Below are 17,107 nucleotides of genomic sequence, written 5' to 3' on the forward strand. Positions count from 1 at the left end.
TCCTGTATGCTGTATGAGTGGCGGAGACCATGGCTGGTCTTTCGCCAGACAGATATCTGAGGTCCAAGTGGACTTTTCAAAACTGATGTGCAAACTTCCATAGAAACATTAATTTTGTCATAACATTCAAAACCTTTTTGCTATAAATATCTTTGACGAGGCCTGTGGGATGCTACAAAACCCATGAAATGTTTCAGGACACAATTTTGTCTTGCTTTGGTATAATTTAGAATATTGTGCTTAAAGTAATTTTTCTGGGATTTTTTTTTTCTGCAACATCATTTCCTTCATTCAACGTGGCTTTTGCTTTCCAGTAAGCCTGCTTGTCTATACTGTAGTTTGGATTTTCAGTCTGTAGGAGATGTAGTCACTCTGAAACACCAAGATGATTAATGTGCTAGAAGCCTAATTGCAACTACGTTCTTCCTACCTCTATCACCTCCACACCCTGGGCTGATTCTCCTTTTCTTATATATTACCAAGCGTGAGGTGGTGCAGAAGAGCCGCTGCCTTCTGCCCATCACCTGAGCCTATTTTAGGAGCTGTGAAGATACTCATTTTGCAGGTATAAGGTTGTATTCAAGCTCCAGCTTCAAAGTTCAGCAGCAGAAGATTTCTCACCTGCCCCAGAAATAGAGTAGCTGGTTTGGAAAATGCTTGGAGAACGTTGGAGATGAGCAATATTGTGGTTCTTTGTGTGTGTTCATACCATGCACTCATTTTTTAGACTGTGAAACAGGAAGCTGCTGGTCCCAGCAGCGGGAGGTTCTTTGTAATCTGTCTCGTGCTGCTTTGAACAGCTTTAATACAGGCACTGCGTGCTGCAAAGCCAATAGTTAAACCCACTGAATGTTGGTTTGATGGTCTCGGAGGGAACTTGCCCTGCAAAACTTTATTTGCTATAAATACAGCGTATTATTGCAGGATTGTATCCTGTTTGGAAATGACCTCATCTAGCTTCTGTTAGTGGTTAGCAACTTCATACCACATGATCTACGAAAAATATGATAGTACATTGCTCTCAGGAAAACATCAGAGCTGTGAGGTTTATGTTTCTCAGACCCAGGGCATTATACTTCACTTCATTCTCGATTTGGATAATAATGTGACAGGACTCCATTTTGTAAAAGTAAATGGTGTGTCCTTTTATTCAGAGGATCATTTCCAGAGGTGCTGTAGCTGTGTTACAAGCCCATGGCAAGCTGCCTTTTTCTGAGGTCCAATTCCCCAGCTCTCCTCATCTCCTCAGGCTCAAACAGCTGCATTTGCTTTCATTTTCTTACCTGCTGTCCCCTTTTGGGTTGCGATCATTTGCTTATTTTTTGGAGACAGAAATTTTCAGAACCTTATTTTTCGGAGTTGATGACCATGGCCTTTCTTACCAACTTCCTGTAATATCTTACAAGCAACAGCTCTTAAATTATGCCAGAAACTCAGGTGGTGGCTTTTTGCCATCTGATAACGTGATGATCGGATGCTCTTGCTCTTTCTGAACCATTCTCTGTGTCCTGTCCGTAATCCTCTGTGTGATGATGCTACTCACATGCCTCACAGTAGGAAGAAGTTGCTCATCATTAAACAGAAACTATATGAGGAACAGACAATAATCACCGCAGTCTCTACCCACTGCAAAGAAATCCCAGGCAGGTATTACCAGAAATGCTAGAAAAAGTGCTGCTGCAGCAAACCTGTGCTACGAAGATCACTCTTAGAAAGGGAAATCATTCTTCGCCATGCTCATTTGTTTATATTTGATAGGCATTCCCTAATTGTGCTGCTGGGAAGTTGGCAGATGATTCCTTAACTACAGGAATGTCCCTTATTCCCTGATGTTTTCCAGCTGCTGTCACCCAAATCCTCTGGTGGCTGGCAGGGTGCGATAGCTTTCTTTGAAGTACCAGTAGAAGGGATGGAAATGTCCTGTGTATGCAGGTGGTTGAGACACCACACTTTTTGAAAAAAGCAGGCTTTTCTTTCAGCAGCCTCCCTTTGGTTTGAGGTTGTGTATTTTCTTTTTTACCAGCTTTTGTTTTAAAAGAAATAAATTTGTAAAAAAATTAATTAGAAATTGATTTTAAAGAGCATGTGTAATGGAAAGCAGAGGGAGAATAACAGTCTAAATATATTTGAAAGAAACAGATGCCAAGGTGAGAGAGGGGTGTCTTGGAAGGATAAGAAAATTGGGAAAAATGTAATTTGCATTTCTTAGCGTGAAATCTATTCCATTGAGGGTAGTAGTGTCCAGTGGAAATAGTAAGTGGTGGAAGCACCATCTTTGAGACTACTAAAAACAAAATTAAGACACTTAAAACCTCAAATATTTTTCAGCTTTCTCCACCTCCTACTTTCTAATTCTAGCATTGCAAGAAGGAAGGCATTTCACTGATAACTATACAGAGATTTTTCTTGTGGCAGGAAAATGCAATAAAAAGTGGTCAGCAAGAAGGAGCTACAAAGTAGATGTTTTGGCACTACCTTCATCTGAGCCAGCTTTCCACCAAATAGATGAGGAAGCAAGGAAATACTATTGTGAGGTCATATAAATTTAAACACAGTTTTTAATAATTCATCGTATTCCAGATACCGTAGTATTATATATAAGTGCCAAACATTCCTCCTATCAGTGAAAGGCCACGAAACTCCACTCCTCAGCTGTCTTTATTTCCTTCCAGTGGCTGTCCTTCTGCCTTCCCCGCTCCTTAACCAAAGTCAGCCCGTGCTTTTTGAAGGTTTGAGGAGGTATTCATGGACTCTGCTGTCTTGTGGGAGGAAACTAAAAAATATATCAGGTTGTTAGTGACTTGTGTTGGGAAGAGACATTTGGCCAAAGCTGCAGTTGTTGAGGATGGTAGGCAAGAGCCAGGCAAGGCCACCTTCCTACCTTTCATGATCATCTCTAAACACAGCCGTCGCTGGATGCCACATTGCTTTGATATCAATTACAGTTACCTGCAGGAAGAATTCAGGGACCACATGGAAAATAATACTCACTGAACGCAGAGTCGTTCACCAAACCGAAGGCAGCTCTCCAGCTCGGGAACGTATATGTAGATGTCAGTCAGCGCTGCAGGAAACAGATGAAGCTGGGGTGGGTAACTTCCGAGTTTTGGTAGTCAGATGATGAGCGTTATGTCAGAATCAGCATTTCTTTAATTAAAACCCGTGCTCTGTGAGCTCAGGCTTCTGGATTCTGTTTTAACACTTGTTCATCTATGTCTCTGGGCCTCAGCCTTTTGTGAAATCTCAGCCAAAAAGCTTGGATTACTCTCAGTGGTTTAGCTAGCTTTGGTAAAGCACTTTGTCCACAGTCAATATACCCCTTTACTTTTATTAACAATAAAAGTAATACATTTATTGTAATAAAAGCCCATATGGGAGCAGGACATTTACTGAATTGCAATAGGGGCACTCAGTTTGTTTTGAAGAATGACATACTCAGTTTTTACACATCATAAAACATCCTGACTGCAATTCCTTGGCTCTCTGAACAGTTTAATGCGGTAATGCTGCTGCCGCTGCATCCAAAAATCAGCGAGTCCCAATTTGCAGAATTAGCCAAGACGCAGAAGAGAGCTGTGAACCACTGGTGTCTCGATAGAGCAACCCACCCCATCAGTTCTGGGAGGTGGAAAATTCTCGCTGTCTGGTTATCGCATCTGACTGAAGTCCCACCAGGAGCTGGAGGAACATTTCCCTGCTCTTCCCAAACACAGACTTTTCCATGCGGTTGCACGAGCGGTACAGAAGTGAGCTGTGCTGCTGCTTATATGAAGACTTGTCGCCGTTGTGTTTGTTAAGTGGATAAATGATACACCATCTGTCTTCAACCACCTCTTGGCATTCCTGTCGTTTGATGGCCATTTTAGCCTCCTTTTTCATGCTGCAATAATAAGTTTGAGTAGCTTTATTAAGTACAATTATTATTCAGAGGGGCACACCGTTTAAACTGGATATTGAAGTACTCACTTTTTAACAGCTAGCATGGCAGGTTAGGATATGTAATGGTAAAAAGGCATCTTCTTTTGATCATGATTAAGAAAAATCATCATCTAAGCGGTTAAACGTCAGCCAGTTTTGAGCTTTCTGCTACAAAGCACAGCAAGAGACCCAATGCAGCAGTCTGCAGTACACACAGATACAAAATTTGAAATGGAATGTTCAAATACATATTTCATATTACCCGGATTTGCTGAAAACTCACAATTTTAGCTAGAGGCAGTGAGGTCTGCGGCAATCATCCTCTCTGGTAACAAGGCCTATTTATAGAAATTTTTGCACAGAGGTCTTCAGTGTTTTAACTGAGGTAAGACAGTTTGATCTATGGCTACGGACGAGACCCAATTCACCCGGACAGTTAATTTCCGCTGCTGTCTTTAGACAAACACAAGGAGTGTTAGCGAGCCAAAAAAATTGTTCAGATAGCCTTTCCCGAGGGGCTTTTAAACAATGTGCCAGCGACACGTCCCTCTTCAAACAAAGGTGCAGCTGTCCTGCCGTGGCTGGGAGAGCACGTAGGAACTTGGGACTGAAGAGTTCCTCGTTACTCGCCCCTACGACCAAACATTCATCTGCCAAGTGACAGAGAAGGAGCCACAGCTCAGAGCCTGGAGCACCTCGTTAGGAGACTGCAAGTCCCACAGCAGCCGAAATGTCAGATACAGCTGAAGCTGGGACCGGGACCCTCTAAGTTAACACTTCTGCACCAGGTGCAAGTGCACTCAGTGGGTGTCGAGTGGCCTGGTCCTCTGTGTATCATTTTGATGAGTTAAGGTTTGAGATAGTTTTTTAAAAGAGGGATTTAAACTGTTTACACGCTGCAAGGACGCTCATTCCTACAGACAGCTTTCTGCAATACTGAACAAAGTCAGCTGTGCCTTTGAGAGATGTGCAAGTTTCAGGAGATTCATAAAGACATGGTGTTTCCAGATGTCCTTCCATTTTTTAAGAAGAGTTATTTTTATATATAGCAGTTATTCTGTTATGTTTAGAAAAGGAATCTACGCTTAGCAGTATCTTGTCTGTTATGAAAATTGGGCTCCACACTTGGATATGTAAAGACAGAGTCTCTAGGAGGGTTTTCTTATTTTAAAATTAAACAGAACAAACAGAATTTTGTTTTGGTCCCCCACAAATAAGCTGATGTTATGTTCATTAGCATCTGGAGAAGCAGACCAGCCTGGATTAAGCACATAGCATCAGTCTGGGTACCCGTCAAGCCTCACCGGCCTTTTGCTGGAGGACATTCAGTAAACTTTATGGTTTTGTATGGAGTTGGATAAGGATGACCTACAACCACCACTGCACAAAGCGCCCCTAACTCGCTCCACTTTCTACAAACAGCGGGGACAGATGCGTCACCCATGATAGGTGCCAGCCAGATTTGTTGAAGGGGAAGCCCCTACGAGGGCGCTCAGGAGTGTTGAAGCACACGTTGTCCTTTCTGCTGATGAACAATCGTTGCTGATACACTGGGGTTTACCACCTGCCCTGTTTGCAGCTGCAGCGTTTGCTTCCATCTCCCACGCACCATCCTCTCTCTTGCACGCAAGCGGGGCTACCCCAACAGCTTATTCATTGTTTTCCTTGCTTTGCCATGGCATAATGGAGCTGGCTGCCAAGCCAGCCGCAGTCCTCTAGCCTTTTCATAAACCACTAGATCCAATTTACAGAAGCCCTGGCTCTTCCCTGCTGAAATCCTGGAGGATGTGCACCGCAGCTCCTTTCAGCTGGGGTACAATTCCCTTTTCTTGAGCTGTATGCCATGAATGTGCCTCTGTCTTCTGTGCCTTGCCAACAGCTTCTGCACAGCCTAGCGCTGGATGGATCTAGTTGTTCAGTGCCTTATCGCTGAGGCAATCTTTTCCTCCTATGGAAAGTGAGAATGAAATTGCCTAAATTAAGCAATTGTAGTAGCCTTGAAGGATAAAGCTTCCTTTCTACTTTCAGATGGTTTTATAGTAAGACTGCCATAATTGCGTTTTTCTCCTGTGTTTACTGGCATAGGAAAGAATGCGTGATTGGGATTTTATGGTACTTACAGCTTGATATTTTTCCCATGAACTATTCAAATGAATCACTCTTGGATTTTAGCACCTTCTTCCCACTTCTCTGCGGGGTTAGGGACAGTCAGAACAGAGAAAATGGTCCCTTGACCATGGAGTTTAAAAGTTGATGATCTTAGAGGGCAGACTCTTGTCAGCACTGGCACATCATCATCTCAGCAGGTCCAAGGTCCAGCCCTTCGGGTGGTCTGTGGTCCCTTTTGGTTAGGAGGGAGCACAGCTGTGGAGAAGGAAAACATGTGAGTCACGTTCGGAGGGCTGCAGGAGCTGCAGTTCTCCCTTCCTCCAGCCAAGCCCAGCCCTCTTCTTGTCAAAATATTCAGAGTTTAGTTTTGGGAGGACAAAAGCTGTCAGGCACAATGCTCCACCAGCTTTTCAGGTGGAATACTCTATTCTTTCCTTAAAGCTGTCATCAGAGGACGTTCTTCTCTTGGCAGTGAGCAGCCTGACTTACAGCTCTTTTACTGATATTTTAGCATCCTGTTGTGACTTGCTATTAAAAATTCTACAAATCATGGAGGTAGCAGTGAAGGGACAGTTGGGATTTTACCTGGCTGTTTTCCTCCTGTTTGATCATTGTGTGAGCTTGAAGAAATTGTGTCATCTATCTGGACCTCCAAGTACCTGCAAAGCGGGGTTGGTATCTATAGAGTGACACAGAGAGAGTGCTTGCTGCACCTCAGTATGTGTGATGCGCCTTCCTGAAGTAATTATTGCATCCAGGGGAAACTCTGAAAGGGCAAATTCTGACATTTGGGCTCTTAGCAGATCTGAAACCTCATTTCCCACCATGTAGATAAAACCTGCATAGTACTGTTTTCAAGCAGTAGCCAGGGCGAAGCATTGATAAAATTAATTGTAGGTTTCTGTAGCTTTCCTTTTTGTGTAAAATGCACAGAGGAGACGTTTCAGGCATTACTGTAGTGTTAATCCTTCGTGTTTCCCATAATTTGTATAATCCTGTATTGCCCTTGGCGTGTATGCAAGCCTCCTATAAAGCTTCTCTCTTTAGAAGTTTCATGAACAAGTCAAAAGAAGCATCTTGCTTGGCAGGCAAGGCTTGAGATTTACTCTCTGACTTTTCACATAACAATTGTTTATACATATCAGTATGTTTAAAAGCAGCATACTTACCTTTGAGAGGATTAACATTGTTCTTCCCTCCATTCTTTCTAACGTGTGCACAACAGGACTTCAGCTGATCAAAGCTACAAGTAGATAACTTTGAAGAGGGGACAATAAACCATCGTGACTTTGTTTTCCCTTAAGATAATAAACCTCTCAATAATCCTGAAGCTCTGTTTCATCGCAAAGACACAGCACTTGAATTTCTGAAGTATTTCAGTGATGTTTTTTCTTACTTGGGTTTGTCAAGCAGCCTAATTGCTCTAGGGAGCTTTTCCACATTTTGAGGCAGAGGGACTGTTTCTCCCCAAATCATGACAAACTAGTTCTGCTGTGTAACTGCTCTTGCAGCCTTAATTAGCAGTGTTTTTGTGTGTTCTCATGCAAAGGAGGCGGTTGGCTGCAACTGTCTTGAAAGCCTTTAGCAGTCTGGAAAGAACAAATTACCTGAGATGTAATTTCTGTTGCACTACTGGTTATCCAGAGTTTGTAAGAGCAAACTAGCTCAGCCACTTCTCGGGTTTTTCCCTGCTGTGGTCTCATTGTACAACAGAGTGTCCTCAGGCTGCCCCACTGGGAAGAGCTACCATCTAGCAGTAGTAGCCATGGATGATACCCTGATACTCTGGAGCTGTGGTTAAACATTCCTGAAATATTTAGGGAAAGCAGCACCATTTTGTCAGAAGTTCTTATGCTTAATTGGTATGAGCACAGTGCTTACTTTGTCCAAGTCTGTTTTATTGTGTGTCCATGAAAAATTATGTTGATCATCAATTCCTTAATAAAACAAAAGAAATAAAAGATTATTGAGGAGCGTTAACTCAGGGTTCAGCAATTTATCAAGGGTGTACAACATGCTGCAAATCAGCTGACTATCAGTATCTTAAATTCTTAATCTTATCTTAAAGAAGTAGAAGCTCCCGACTCTTGGCCCTGGTACGTGCTGTCGAAGTCTTCCCATGTACCATCTTACATTGCTCACAGGTCTAAAGGCAAGGGATGAGCTTTCATATGTTAATGACTGCATTGTCAAAGTCTACCACAGACAAGGCTTCTGCCGAAAAACTCTTACCTTATCCTGTGCTCCATATTAACACTTGCTGGTGTTGGTTTAACTTATCAGCTCAGATGGGATGGCTTGTGATAGTTCCTATGTGCAATGTGATAGTTCAGCATTATGCTTCTACGTCTTAATGAAAGCCCACGGTCTTCAGACGTTCAGGTTTAGTAAATGATTTAAAAATATTACTGCTGGATACATGGAGCAGGTAAATGGATCAAAAAAGGGTGGATATTTTTTAAGGTTATTTATAGGAAAATCCTTTGTGTTACTTTTTGTTTTCCTTAGATTTTCTCAAGCAGACCACGTATGAAGTCGAGGCATTCTTAGAAGCCATTCAGTTCTTCCGTCAGGAGAAAGGCCACTATGGGACATGGGAAATGATAACTGGCAATGAAAAAGAGGTAAAAGAATATCTTCCCGATTTTTTTTTTGGCTTTGCATATGGCAGCTCTGAGGATAATGAAGGTTGTAAAGCCTCTTGGGAAAAATGGTATTTTTAAAAGGAAAATCTAGTAGGTAGAAATACCCAAGATTCCAAGATACTTCTTACTGATATGTACGTGACAGTTCTTTCTTAATAAACCCCATCTTGATTTTTTTTTTTACTAAAAAATGAAAGAAAGTGTGCTGTGAACTAAAGTTGTTGTGTTGTGCTGGAATGTAGGGGTAACCACATTTCCACAAAAGGCTGATACATCTACTTGAATTTTATGCCAGGGGCTCAATTGGTGAATAAATGCTGTGTCTAAAACAAGGCACTTGCTAACGTCTTGCTACCACTTTTGCTGCTGTTTATAGTTTTGGTAAATCAGTGAGACCAAAAGCAACACACACCAAACTCAGACCCCGCAGTTTGTATGCAGCAGACACTCGCTGTCAGCTGCCTTGGGTTGTGCTCTGTTTTTCTATCTTTCCTGACAGCTATTTTGCAGGTAAGAGATATTTTTTTTCTTGTTGCTACTACCTTGGCTACTAAACACAACAGTTTCCCATTGCTTGTCCTATAATGCCTCCGGCTGTCACCACAGATCAGGCTTTATGAAGAACAGAATAGCAGCTAAACATAAATTTTGAAGAATCTCTTCATATTGCTTTTCCCCATTCTTTGGGAATGAAGCTTTTAGTCCTGAGTGGATAAACTAGTAGACCTATTTCTTGTGCCAGACTTCTGAAACAGAGTCTTGCATGGTAACAGTCACACTTAAACGCCAAAGATCTGTGTACTTCAATTCTTCAGAAATGAGGTGCTAAGGTCATATTTGGGCACCTGAGTGAGCAGCTTTGGAGCGCTGGTGCTAGCTGAAGTAATGCCACTGATCCCTCTGGCATCACACCACATGTAGTTTATTGTAATTGAGATGTTATTTGGGCCCTGATTAACAAATTTTTTTCCAAAGCATGGAGCACTCAGCAGCAAATATTTACTGTAGTACCAGCTGCTGGGTGTTTTCCTTGATGAAATCTGCCTGCCTTCTGGGAAAACAGAAAAAAGCCTGTGGGAGAGTTCATGATCCAGGGTTTTGTTTTAAGAAACCAGCTTATTCTTTTAGCAGAACTCTACCTTGGAAATGCTGAAAAATGTGGAAACTGGAGAAGAATCTATCGTTAATGTCTTTCCCAGTGCCTTCATGTCAGGGATTGAAGTTTCCTGCTAAAAACTGATAATAAATTTCTCAATACAAGGAATTCCATCCTTCCAGTGGAGCGAGTGAGGGTTTTGCTCTTCTCCCCTCCTCCCTCAAGTTATGGAGCTGTTATAGTGCTAGTTTCATTTCATGTTTTTCTTATTGCTTGCCAACTACTTACTCATAACCCATATACCTCAAGAGAACTGTAATCAGAAGACATCCAGACTAGTTATGCTATTATCTTCTAGTAATAACTCATTCTGTAAGTATAGTGTGTTCTCATGCCTGCTTTGACCAAATATAATAATTATTTCAGGCAAATATCCAAGCTAAGTGAATGGTTTGGAACAAGCAAGCTACAATTTGTTGCTGTAAAAATCTCTGCAGAACGCCAATAAATATATTCCTTGACATTCATTTATAATGACAGAGTCTCCGCAGCATTAGCTCACGCAGTTCTGCCTCGGTACTGCAACATGGATGTAATATTAGCAAGTACCCAGTCACTCGGCTGAAGACCTGCTAATTTTTCTTTTTGTGTCCTAAAAGTTCCTTTTCCTGGTTTTGTTTTTGTGCTTTTTTATTTCTAATGTTTCATTGCTAACAAAGGATAAATTCAGTTGTAGATGGTATTTCTGTGGGTAAGTGCTGAAATCCAGGGTTAAAACAAGGAAATTTATGACAACGCTTGTTATAAGCAACAGTACAGCCACATACCAAGAGCACTACAACACACCAGTTTTATACTAGAATAACTCCATTGATCAGCACTACATGAATGTAGAAATAACATATTGGTAAATCAAGGATAGCTGAATAAGGAATTAAAAAACCCCAAACCCTTACAGTGCACCTTTCAGTGCAGAAATATAAAGCCAACCCAGCATTCCTAAAAATGTTTCCAGAGAGCTCAAGTTCTTCAGAAGGTTTAATCTGTTGTCACATTTATTATTTGGTCTGTGGTGCTCCAGTTTGGGTTATTCATGAGATTTTTTTTAAGTGGCTCATTACTTTAGGACCTGAATTAGTCAATTGGTTTTGACAGGTACTTGAGTCAGCATAGCTGAATTTGAGTGGCGCTGTGGCATAATCTATAAATACTTCAGTTATATGAAACAACAAAAATAGGATATTGCATATTATATTAGGGGTGTATTAATAAGTAGGGTATTGTGTGTTATATTTCTGTAGGGGCTGTCTTACACCCGGGGAGTACTCTGTTTTACACTACGGGGCATACAGTCACCGCCCTGTCTTACTTTTGCTGTCTAAACTCCTGCCGTTTCCCTACCGTGTTGTTGGCGCATGCCTAAAACCCGCTCGGGCAGCCGTATTAGGTGAGGTTGAATGTCACGATGCACTGGCACTCCAAGCAAATGTAAAGTTGAGCAGTGTTTTTGCACTCTCTATCGGCTCAGCCAGCGGCTGGGTGCATCAAGGCAGTGATCCTTGAATGAGCACTGTGCCGGGCTGTTGTTGGAGCAAGGGTTCAAAACCACATCACTTAGGAAAAGCTCTGTTCAGGCCCCGCTGGAGGGGAAGGAGGACTACGTACTTTGTCTGTGAGACTTTCTGAAACCGTTGAGCAAGCTAGTAATCCTTTACGTAGACTAAATGAGAAATGTAGAGAACCATAAGATGCATTATGTCTGCTTTTTTAAAGGGTTACTCTGTCTCTCTGTGATTTGCCAGGGTATCCACTGCACTTCAAAGCTTTCAAGAGGCTGTGGACAACCTCATATATGCTGTACAGTCAGGACAGATAAAAAACCTTCATAATAGGGTTTTGTGCCATTCTGTACAGCACATGCACGGTAGTATTGCCTCTGTCATCACAGATTGGCAGCCGTGCATCTGTAACCATGGGCCAGTACAAACATACCTGGGCAAGATCTAGGAACAGAAAACGAACGTGTCCAGAAATAAAAGATGTCCCTCCTTCCTCTGAATCATGAGGATGAGTAAAGACTGAACCAAATATGGGACTGAAGTCTTTAGTTCAAAATCGAGATGCTTGAAGTAGAGGAAGTCAAGAATCCAGCATATATCCCCAGCACTGATAGATGCCTCCATAGAAAATGTGTTCAGAGACCTGAGATCACAAAGAAATAGAAATAGGGCAGGTCCCATTATGAACTGCCTCCCTCTGCTTGCATAGTCTGTCCTGTTGGCCAACAGCAAGAGGGAAGCACAGGAGGAAGAGAGGTCTTGCAGCTTTCTCAGGCCAGAGATACGGTGTCCATAAGTAAAAAAATTGAGAGGAAAGCCTAGACGCTCAAAACCAGATGCATGCCTGTAACTCTGTGTGTTTCTTGCCAGCTTGGTGCATCCGAGTGAGATGGGCAAGAAAGAAGTTGTAGTTCAAATCTAGGCAGAGGAGGTGCAAAGTCTGACAGAGTGGGTGATTCTGAAGAAAACTTCTGAAATGGGTGCCAGTGAATGAAACCAAGAATCCGTCTCACACTGTTTCATTCTTTCCGTATTGAAGAAGCCAGACTTTGATGCTTCTTCTGTACAAAGTGGAGTTACACTATCAAGAAAACCACAAAACCAGAGAATAATGTAGTTAAAAGGGGATCTGTGGAGGTTATCTGGCCCAGTCCCCCACCCAAAGCAAAGCCAACTTTTAGGGTCTTTGTGCAGTTGAGTTCTGAAGATATCCAAGGTTGGAGATTGCATGACTTGTTCCCATGACTGCCCTCACGGTGAAAAACATTTCTTAATACCTGATTACCATTTCCTTTGTTGCTACTTGTAGCCGTTGCCACCTTCCTTTCCCTGTGCATTTCCAATAAAAGTCTGGCTCTGTCTGCCCAACATCCTCCATTATGTGGTTGTAGACAGCAATAAGGTCTCACCAGAGCCTTACCAGCTTAAGGTTGAGCAAACCCAGTTCCCTCCACCTCTCCTCACATCATGTGCTCTGTCCCCTGACCATCTTGGTGGCCTCTGCCAGACTCATTCCAGTGTGTTAAGATCTGTCTTGTACTGGGGAGCCCAAAACTGGACAGCGCTCCAGATATGGTCTAACAAGTGCTGAACAGCGGGGAACGTTCTCCTCCCTCAACCTGCTGTTGTCCTTTGCTGCAAGGGCACCCTGCAGACCCATGTTAAATTTCTTGTCCCCCAGGATGACTAAGTCCTTTTCTGCAAAACTGCTTTCCAGCCCATTGTTGCCAGCCTATACTGGTGCACAGGTTTGTTCCATTCCAGATGTTGGACTATACGTTTGCTTTTGGTGAACTTCATGAGGTTTTTTGTCCACCCATTTCTTCAGCCCGTCTAGGTGCCTCTGAATAGCAGCCTTGCTTGCCAGTGTATTGACCACTCCCCCAAATTAGTATCATCTGTATTCCCAGTCTGATGGCTTTTCTTTCTAATTGGAACCATCTGCAAGACCCAATTGCCAGTCAGATGCTGGGATCAGAGAGGGTGATGCATCTCTTCTACAACCACTCAATCCTGTTTCAAAGTGAAAATGTTCCTGAGGGAGAAAAGTACTCAGTGTCAATTTAGAAAAATACAGCAATGATGGAACCAACAACGTGCTTCAGAAATAATCAAAAAATGGGGCAATGATACCTTTTCCTTGGTTTTCCTACATTTCATCATGAACGCTTGATGTGTAGAAACCCCTTTGATACTTTTCTTCCCCCTGCCTTTCTGCTGTGATGCACCTTCATCACAGAATACCTCCTTAGCTTATATATTTTTTATTCAAGAATCTGGAGGTGTTGGGAGGAGACTTTAACATACATGAATTCTACAATGTGAAAATTTTACTGGTTTTGGACCAGAATATTTGTCTTTTATTGACAAAAGTAATTGCTTGAAAAGTTTTTCACAAACTCCAACAGTTATTTATTTTAGCTCTTTAGCAGGTTTAGGCTGGAGCTAATGAATCTTTTGGATCATGTTACACATTTTTTTAAAAAAATCAGATAGAGTAGAATTATTTGATTCACAGATTACCCACACTTCTGGATTCCATTTCTGTCCTGTATCCTGTTTTTCCTGGGCTTTCCTTCTTTTGTTGTTTGAATTATGAAGTTGGTGCTCACCCACAAAAGTGCTAGAGATCCACACTGGTACAGTCATATATATTTTTTTTTGCCAGTTACCTTCCTATTAGAAGCATCCTTTGTCTGATGACTCTCTAGAACCATTTGTCCTTGATGATACTTCCTCTGGGAGAGTGTGAGTGTCTCAGAATAAGGTCAGTTTGGGGAAGCAGCAGTCAGCAAACCAACTTTTCAAATGTTTTTGATCTGGTTTCTCAGTTGATATCAATCATTTTAGCTCCACCAATTTGCACATGGCAATTTCGTAACAGCATGCAGTAAATTTTAATGGGCATCTTAGTTGAGCATCTTAGTTCATCTGTTGTCAGTTGTTGCATGGTTTCTCAAAGTCTTTCGTTGATAAATGCTTCAGATGAAATGCATGGAAGTTCCTGCAGGCATACCTAATATTTTAAAACCAGTCCTCCTGGCAACCTGGGATAGCTAAGCCGTTGTATATTTGAGGTTACCTGTGTTTGCACATCATTTTGTGATGCAAGTGCTCAGTTTTCAGATGAAGAACAGTGTGTGAACATGTCATTTTAATCTTCTGTCCATGTAGATCCTGAGCAACCTTGTTATGGAGGAACTCCTGCCCAACCTTCAGACGATGATCCTGCCTAAAATGAAAGGAAAGAGGAATGATAGGAAGCGGGCCTGGTTTGGTGTAAGTACTGATATTTTCAGAGTAGTTGTTTCTCGTAGCAGTTGTCCGTGTGTGCTGATTCTCATCGCTGCTTCTTAATTTAATTTGGGTTTAGATTGTAGAAGAAACTTACAGCTTAGTCCAGCAGCAGGTGTCAGAAGGATTAAGTACCTTGAAAGAAGAATGCAGAGATTTTGCAAAAACTCTTGAAGGAACCATTCGCTCAGACATGGATCAGATTCTGAACTCCAAGAACTTCTTAGCTGGAAAAATCAAAGGTTAGTGGAGGAACAGCTGTGTTGTGGATCCATTTTTGTAATGTTTCCCATTGTGTTGCTCAAATTACCAGATGTTGTTGTTTTGAAATCCTCATGTGTTTTGAAAAATCCAACTGGAGACACTAATTTTCAGAAAACAAATGCTTTCAGCCTCTGCTGCCTTTGATGGGAACTGATACCTGTGGCCGCTGTGTCTGTGAAAATACCAGGTCTTCTCAGGTTGGATCTAGAGCTGACAGGTTTTGAGTATCCTGATTGGAGTGGCTCATTCTGCTTTTGTTTTCACCTGGACAGCCTTATGTAAGGAAGATACAGGTCACAGGAGCATAATTAAAAGTGTAGTGGTTTTGGCCTGATGTCTAGGAATGCGCCACAAAACCAGGTTCTGGTTATGTGGCAAAATCATAGGCTACCAAAGAATACTTAAACCAAAGGGTTTCTTAGGTGGTTTTAAACTAATGTGAAGTAATTGTAATTTTGCTATGAATACAAAAATGAGTGTAAAAAGCAGGCAAAACATTAGTTGATGTTGCTTAAGCTAGCACATAAATAAATAGCTGATAATTTAGGAGCTGTTTTGATAAAACTCAGGATGTTCTGTTGATACTCTCACATACCAGACTAGGCTGCTTTCAGTGAACTGTAGAGTACCAAGCTCGGACACCTCCTTACAGAGTGACCGTGACCACGCTCTGTGCAGACCTCCCAGCGTGTATCGATACAGACAGAGCTACCCTTTCCTCGGCTCTCACAGTGCCCCCAAGCTGCTGTTTGGTTAGGTGGGGCATGGGAAAAGATGTTTCATTGTCACTCCGAAATCTATAAACTCTCCTTTCATCACCCTCATCATCTTTGTGGAGGTGTGACTCCAGGGGAAAATACAGAGGCATTTAATTCATTGTAAAGTAGATCAGATTACTTTTTTCACTATATCTCTTAGTAGCCTAAATGCAACCGTTGTATTGTCTGGCACTCCAGCCACCGTTTCTGAGCCTGCCCAGAAGTGCTGCACAGAAAATATCCAGCCATTTCTTGCATCCATATTGGAGGAGCTCATGGGTCCGGTGAGTTCTGGATTCACTGAAGTCCGCTCACTTTTTGATAAAGAAGTTAATGAAATCATCCAGGACTTCCAGAAGACAAATGATATCATGAAGCTAAAGGAGGTAAGACAAAAGTATATTGGGAGCCTTTTAATATTAGCACAAGGACAAGCAGTATTTGCTTTCCAAGGTGGTAGTATCTTAGCACTTGGTTTAGTCATTTAGAAAGTCTGTGGTATTTGTGCAACTACAGTGTAGATAACAGGATTTGTTTTAGGGTCACTGTTACATTCTCTATTAAAAATTCATCTCTGGTTGCTTTCTCCTCAAATCTGTTTTGCCTCCACTGAAACACAGAATGTGGATCAGCTTATGAACCTACCATTCAACTCGGTGAAAATGGAGCCTTGCTATCTGAAAGTAAACCTCCTTCAGGAGCTCCTTCAAGACCTCAAGAGTCGCTTCAAAGTCTATCACATTGATTTTGTGATTCAGAGGACACAGAACTTCATGCAAGAGGTACTGTAAGATCCAGTTTTTCCTCCTGGGAGAACAGGTTAGGTTTGCCCTTCTAATCTGCTTCAAAGTAATCTTGATAAAAAGCTGCACAAGAGTCACAGAATATATCTCGATCAAAGTACAGATAACAAAACCTAGGAAAATCACAGCTAGAAACTGTTTCACATTTCTAGTTGTGAGGTTGCATGCGTGTGAGTCTTTCAGTAAGGCACAGCAGTTTTGGATGGATCATCTCTTCCTCTGAACCTTGATGTTCTGAATTCTCAGTGTCTCACAACCTGAGAAAGTTGTGCTTGTACTGACAGGGTGGCTAAAATCTGCCTGATTTCCATTCTCGAGGGTTGATTTTTCAGGAAGGATCTTAATTATATTTTGCCAAAATGGAACATCTCCTTCTTGGTAGTTTATTTTCTCATGAATATAAAGTAAGGCGATTAATGTTAGAAATTGTCAATTACTTGGACACAGATGACGTCTCAGGATGTAGCTGCAGGTAGGTAGTTAAACCAATTTCACTTCTCATGGGAATAGTTCAAATGACTACATCATTTCAGATGAAAAATGAACTCCACCTCTTTTTCCCCTCTAGTGTATATTGGTATAGGCTATAATTTTGCTTTGCTTTTATTTCTTCTGGATGCCTGGCCAGAAATCTATTAGGAGCTGGCCAGTAGACTTCTTT

The 17,107-nt window shown here is 41.8% G+C and overlaps 1 protein-coding gene across 1 annotated transcript in view; it reads left to right on the plus strand.

Moving 5' to 3' along the window:
- Positions 1 to 17,107, plus strand: part of NIBAN1 (niban apoptosis regulator 1) — a gene marked incomplete at its 3' end in the record, with an annotated part of 66,044 nt that overhangs the window by 41,217 nt on the left and 7,720 nt on the right. Inside the window, exons 6-10 of the mRNA XM_082002913.1 lie at positions 8,536 to 8,651; positions 14,502 to 14,606; positions 14,701 to 14,863; positions 15,842 to 16,029; positions 16,264 to 16,425. Of these exons, the coding sequence (XP_081859039.1) occupies positions 8,536 to 8,651; positions 14,502 to 14,606; positions 14,701 to 14,863; positions 15,842 to 16,029; positions 16,264 to 16,425 (734 nt within the window). The remainder of the gene's footprint in view (positions 1 to 8,535; positions 8,652 to 14,501; positions 14,607 to 14,700; positions 14,864 to 15,841; positions 16,030 to 16,263; positions 16,426 to 17,107) is intronic.

Source organism: Phaethon aethereus, assembly GCF_964289735.1.
Source record: "Phaethon aethereus genome assembly, chromosome: 8".
Classification (NCBI taxonomy): Eukaryota; Metazoa; Chordata; class Aves; order Phaethontiformes; family Phaethontidae; genus Phaethon; species Phaethon aethereus.